At 40.9% G+C, this 6,469-nt stretch overlaps 1 protein-coding gene across 1 annotated transcript; it reads left to right on the top strand.

The window, feature by feature from the left end:
* Positions 1–889: 889 nt before the first annotated feature.
* LOC104862066 (olfactory receptor 2F1) lies at positions 890–1,831 on the top strand. Its single transcript, XM_010623783.1, has one exon. It carries the CDS (start codon positions 890–892, stop codon positions 1,829–1,831), a length of 942 nt encoding a protein of 313 aa, XP_010622085.1.
* Positions 1,832–6,469: the final 4,638 nt, after the last annotated feature.

The following is a 6,469-nucleotide window of genomic DNA, read 5'->3' on the forward strand; positions in this document are numbered from 1 at the left end:
GAAGTAAGAAATAGCTACAGTGATCATTTAATTACAAAGCTTCAAATTTAATTAGCCAAGTATTAACCTTGCTCTTCTCCCTGTTAGCATAATTACTTTAACTGATATTTTAGTAATTATTAATTTAATCTCTATCTCTTGTTAAATTATAACAACCAAGGTAATCAAGACCCATGCGTATCTCCCTTTGTGGCTCACAGTCAGGTACCAGGAGTCTAGCTCAGTTCCTGACACACAACAGCACCATGGGTCGAATGGATGTAAGTTGCATCTGGACTGATGGTGAAATGAGAAGACGTGACAGGACTCCTTTCTAAACAGTGAGGAAGACTGAACCCAAGAAAGCACGAAGAGCAAATGAATGCAGACTTCAGAAATGACACCCACAACCTCAGGGTCCCCTGTTGTTTCCGTGTGCCTGGTCACAACACTGTACCTACCTCTATCCCACATTGAAGGATCCTTCCTTTCTTTCCTATTGTTCATGTTTCTTCCTAACTTTCTAATTTTCCAGCTTTCTTTGCTTTAGTATTTCTTTTCCCTTTCCTTTCCTTTTTTCTATTTCTTCTATCATGCATTCTTTCTTTTCCTCACCACTTATTTTCTGGGGTTTTTTTTTTTCTTAATTATAACCATCCAACATCCTACACATAAACTTTAGCTGAGAGATGTGTGCTTGAGAATCAAACAGTCTAAGGTGAGAACCAAGTATTCCTCTCTCCAGTGTCTTCATTATATTGTCCTTTAATCATCCAGGCGAAAGCATCTCAGTATCCCTGTTCCACCTCACATCCTAGCTGGGCACTTAATTCAAGACTCCTAAAGTGAGTACTTTACCTGCCCATGTGACATTGTTGCCCCCAGCCCAGCAGTCCATCCCACCTGCTCCATGAGGAGGGACAATGTGAGCTGGGTAAGTGAGTTCATCCTAATGGGTCTCTCCGATGATGCACGGACCCAGGCTGGGCTCTTTGTGCTCTTTGGGGCCACCTACCTGCTGACCCTGCTGGGCAATGGGCTCATCCTCCTCTTGATCTGGCTGGACACTCGACTCCACCTGCCCATGTACTTCTTCCTCGGCCACCTCGCGTTCGTGGACATCTGCTACACCTCCAGCGGTGTCCCCCAGATGCTGACACACTTCCTCCTGGGGAAGAAGACCATCTCCTTTGCCAGATGTGGGACCCAGCTCTTCTTCTCCCTGGCCCTTGGGGGCACCGAGTTTGTGCTGCTGTCTGCGATGGCCTATGACCGTTATGTGGCTGTCTGTGACCCTCTGCGTTACATGGCAGTGATGAGTCCCAGGCTCTGTGTGGCACTGGCAGGTGTCTCCTGGCTTGTGGGCCTGGCTAATTCTTCTGTGGAGACTGCAGTCACTATGCACCTGCCCACCTGTGGGCACAATGTGCTAAACCATGTGGCCTGTGAGACACTGGCCCTGGTCAGGCTGGCCTGTGTAGATGTGACCCTCAACCAGGTGGTCATAGTGGTCTCCAGTGTGGTGGTGCTGCTGCTGCCCTGCTGCCTGGTCTGTCTGTCCTATGTCCACATCGTGACCACTATCATGAAGATTCACTCCACTCAGGGATGCCGCAAAACCTTTGAGACCTGCACCTCTCACCTCACTGTGGTCTCTATGTCTTATGGGATGGCCCTCTTCACCTACCTACACCCTCACTCCAGGGCCTCAGCTGAGCAGGACAAGGTGGTGGTGCTCTTTCATGCTGTGGTGACCCCCATGTTGAACCCTCTCATCTACAGCCTACGGAATAAGGACGTGAAGGCTGCTGCAAAGTGGGTTCTGATGTGGAGCTCTGAGTCAAAACATTAGGTGGTGATTTTTTGATAAAATGGCTCCTCTCGGAAGACACTAGATACTAGATTATGAACTTTCAGCACAACGCACAAGAGTTGCTTGGACATGTGACTGTGCATGTATAACTGAGCAGGTGGTAGAGCAACAATCTACTCTCTTTTGTTGCAATAGAGATGTGGGAGTTTTGTCTCTGGACTCTATTTTAGGTCCACACCTTATTCCAAAGTGAATTATATTGACTTTAAAAAATGTATATGCCCTACTAGAAAGTTAAATGGAATATATTCATTGCCTTTAATGAATGAAGGAGAAAAAATGATTATCAGCAGATATGAATTAGAAATGAAATTACATCAGAAGTCAGGACAGTATACACAATTCATGCCAAGAAAGTTCATTTCCTTTCTAACATCTGCAAATCTAAATCTAAATCTTTTCTATAGTCATTGAGAAGAGGAAAAACGAGGTGTAAGTTACAAAATTTACTGTGCCCATGGGATCAAACAGGCCTTACTTGGTTCAGAGTTGCAGAAGTCATGTGAGCCACACATGGTGCAGCCAATCTCATTAGGGTGGGGACCTTACAAGAGCATCTGGGGCAAAAGTCATGGTCCCCACAGCCCTGGTGAGTACAACTGGACTGTATGAGTCACATGAGCATCATTTTGCTTGTTTCCCTTTCCAACTGGCAGACCAGAGAATCATATGTTCAGGACCTTAAGCCAGTATCTTTCTACACAATAGAGTCCAAGGATATCCTCTTGTGAAAACTCAGAGATGTGTTTAGAATCCACCCTTTTCTAGAAAGCCACACTGCACATTATCACATGAGGGCCAAAGTCTTCAAAGAGAAAAGATTTCTGCTTGTCCACTGGTGAAAATATTGTTCTCCTCCTCTAATATATTAAATGAATGATTGAGTTCTAGATATCCTAGACCATAAAGCAAAACAGTGATATTTTTATATTGAGAAATGTTTAACATAACTTTTCAGAAGGAGACCCAAGCATCTCTGACAGAAAGTTTCACTGATCTGTGATTTATCTTGCCCTCATACACACACAAAAACATAAAATCAGAAAACTCAAGCTTTTACTCTACCTGTTGAGAAGGTGATAAAGGGTTGAAGAGGAGAAAGAAAGCATCATAAATTTATAGTAAATTTTTATTGAAATAATATTCATGTAACATAAAATTTACACTTTTGACAGGTTAAAGTGTACAGTTCAATGGCATTTACTATGTCCATAACATTACGCTACCTCACATCTGCATAGCTTCAGAACATTTTCATCACCCCCAAAAGGATTCCCTATTCCCATTAGTGGTCACTCCATGCCCCAGCTCCTAACAACACTAATCTACTTTCTGTCACCAGTGATTTGCTGATACAGGTACATACATTAATGGAATCATGGAATCTGCCATCTTTTGCTTTTCTCTCTTTTAGCATAATGCTTTTGCGGTGTTTCATTCCTTTTATGGCTGAATCATATTCAATTGTATATATCCACCACATTTATTTATCCAGTTATGAGATGATAGGCATTTGGATATTTTCCACCTTTTAGATTATTATGAATGTGTTATTATGGACATTCATGTACAAATTATTGTTTGAATACCTGTTCTCAATTCTTTGGGTAGACACCTAGAAGTGAAATTACTGAGTCTTATGTTATGCCTGAGAAGACATAAGGAAAAGCTCTGTGCAATTTTTTGGGCACTGCTTTTTTGGGTAGGATTCCAACAATACAGGTAACAAAAACAAAAATAAACTTGATTACATCAAACTAAAAACTTCTAATGTCAAGGAAACAACTTACGGAATGAAGACGCAGCCCATGGATTAAGGGAAAATATTTTCAAACCATACTTGTGATAAAGAGATAATATCCAAAAATTCATAAGAAACACAAACACTTCAACAGCAAAAAAGATGAATATGCCCATTTAAAAATAGACAAATGATCCAAACAGACATTTCTCAAAAGAGATATCAATAGCCAATAGATATATATAAAATTTTCTATATCTTTAATCAATTTAATTCCACACAGAGATACCATCTCACATGTTAGAATGGCTGTCATTGAAAAGACGTGAGAACTGGGTGCCATGGCTCATGCCTGTAATCTCAGCACTTAGAAAGCTAAGGCAGGAGAATTACCATGAGTTCAAGGCCAGCCTGAGCTACATAGCAAGATGCTGTCTCAAAAAAAAAAAAAAGAAAAAAAGAAAAAATATCAAAAGACAATTGAAGAAGAAAAAATTAAGTTTTATACTAAAACAGAGATAATATGAAAGTAGAAGAAGGACTGTCAGAGAGGAAGATGGGGACAGGAGAAATTGGGTAATGGAATTATCAAAGTATATTATATTCATATATAATATGCCCAAACTATACGTATTGCTCTCTATAACTAATATGTACAAATAAAAAAGACGGAGAACTCCTGTACACTCTGGATAAATTTAAATTTACACCATCATTTGAGAAGACAATATGAAGATTTCTCAAAAAACTAAAACTAGGGCCGGGGACTTAGCTCAGTGGTTCTGGCACCTGCCTTACAAGCACAAGGACCCGAGTTTGATCCTTGGTACCAAAAACAAAAAACTAAAAACTAAAACTAGACCGACCACATGATCCAGCAATCCCACTTCTGGGTTAGCAGCCAAAAGAACTAAAATGAGTATGTTGAAGAGTCAGAAGTTGGGATTTTCAACCTGTGTGGAATAGGTAGGATTGGGCATTTTTATAGAGGAGTTTTAGTTTAGAGAAATGGATTTGAGACAGACGACCCAAAAGCTTTATGGCTGTTGGAGGAGTAAAAGTTGACTACGATCCCTGTCATTTTGGCTGTGAGCGTTTGGGTTTGAGGTATTCTTCATCACCTAGAAAACTTGATAAGGGATGAGTTGTCACCTGGTTTTGGGAGTGATGTCTTAGCAAAGTTTTGAAGAAGAAGAAGATAATTGGAGGAGTGTTGCTGTAAGGGATTACATACAGCAGTTTGGATGGGCTGAGGAGATGGGATGGCATGGATGTTATGAGATCTGCCAACATCTTCTGGGTTTGTAACATGAGTTGGGTGAGTTGTATAGGCTATAAAGCATGAGAGGTATAGAGTATAAAATGTAGGAAAAGAACAAGCCTGGAGATTTTCATAATTAGGAAAACCACTGCCACTAATGTAGAGACAGGTCAGCCACCCCACAGCAGTTTTATTCAACTGTTTCGAGAAGTAGCCTATGAAAGTACTTTTGTGCCAAGAAGTTGAGCTAGGAATCCAAAAGTGAATCCCTTTTTGGCATTTACATAAAGGTGAAAAAGTTTATTAGGGTTGTGGGGGTTGAATGTCAGCACAGCGGTAGGGGCCAGTTTGGGTTCATTGGAGATGGAGAGGAGGGGTGACTGAAGTCCCCTCTTAGAGGGGTATGGCCATGAGACCAAAGTTTGGCATCTGCAGTCAAAAGTAATTAGCAAAGGGCCAGGGATTTAGCTCAGTGGTGCTGCCACCTATCTCGCAGTTGCAAGGCCCTCAGTTTGATCTCCAGTACCAAAAACAAAACAAAACAAAAAAGTAATTAGCAAGCCCCAGAAAGAAAAAGAGATCACACTTTTATTGTGGTAAGGGGATCTGAGATGAAGATTTGTAGCCATGTGTGATTCCCTTGGAAGTTGGAGTAAAGTCAAGGCCACAGTAGGTAACCTTGGTCTGAAAAAAAAAATGGCCTTTGTCTAGAGATACCTGGCATCTCATTGTTGTTAAGAAAGTAACTGAACAGTGCCTGTAATTAACAGATTTGAAGAAAGGCTGTGGAGTAAAAAGTTAGCATATTGGACAATGAAGCTAGGAACAGAAAGAAACAGGAGATCTTTAACTAGTGTTTCTCTAAAAAGGTGTGGACTGTTGCAGAATCACTAAAGAAAGACAGTTTAGGTGAGTTCTTGGGGGTTTTAGTGACAGAACCCATTCAGATAAAGGTAAAAGGATTTGGGAACTGGGGTTGAGAGGGATAGCTTATATAGAGAGATATATAGCTATAGATAGATATACATATAGATAGATATAGATATAGATATTTTTAAAGAATTGTAAAATGACAGGTACCTGGAAATATTGAAGACAGAATGTTATATGGGTTGGGCAATGGGAGGATTATGGATAGGGAGAATTTACTGATAGTGTGTAGGTACTGGACTAGATAATAGGTTCCATTTTTTATGTCCAAAATAGGAGTGTTGTAAGGGGAAGTGGTGGGTCTAAGAAGTCTGGGAGTGAGGAGGCTGGAGATCATGGATTAAAGTCCCATGTCCTGCAGGTTATGGGGATATTGTGTCTTGCTGGGGAAGGAGAGAGGGTCTTTGAGGACAACCACGATAAGAGTGTGATGAAAAACAGCTGAGAGGTGTTTTGTTTCCCATGTGATGGTGTTGACTTGTTGGAGTAAAATATGAGGTAATGTTTGTGTAATCTGAATAGATGATGGGGGTGGGCTAAGGAGAAGACTAAGGCTGGGGATCTTTGGCTGGCAATGGCATAACGTACTTTTGGAAATATATCTCAGCTCATTAATGGAATTGGACAGGTTGGAAGTATAGAAAGGAATGTGTGAAAACTGTCATTTAAGGCAGAGGCTTGGTAC

This window comes from Fukomys damarensis, unplaced genomic scaffold (assembly GCF_012274545.1).
Source record: "Fukomys damarensis isolate Sample0158 unplaced genomic scaffold, DMR_v1.0_HiC HiC_scaffold_16, whole genome shotgun sequence".
Classification (NCBI taxonomy): Eukaryota; Metazoa; Chordata; class Mammalia; order Rodentia; family Bathyergidae; genus Fukomys; species Fukomys damarensis.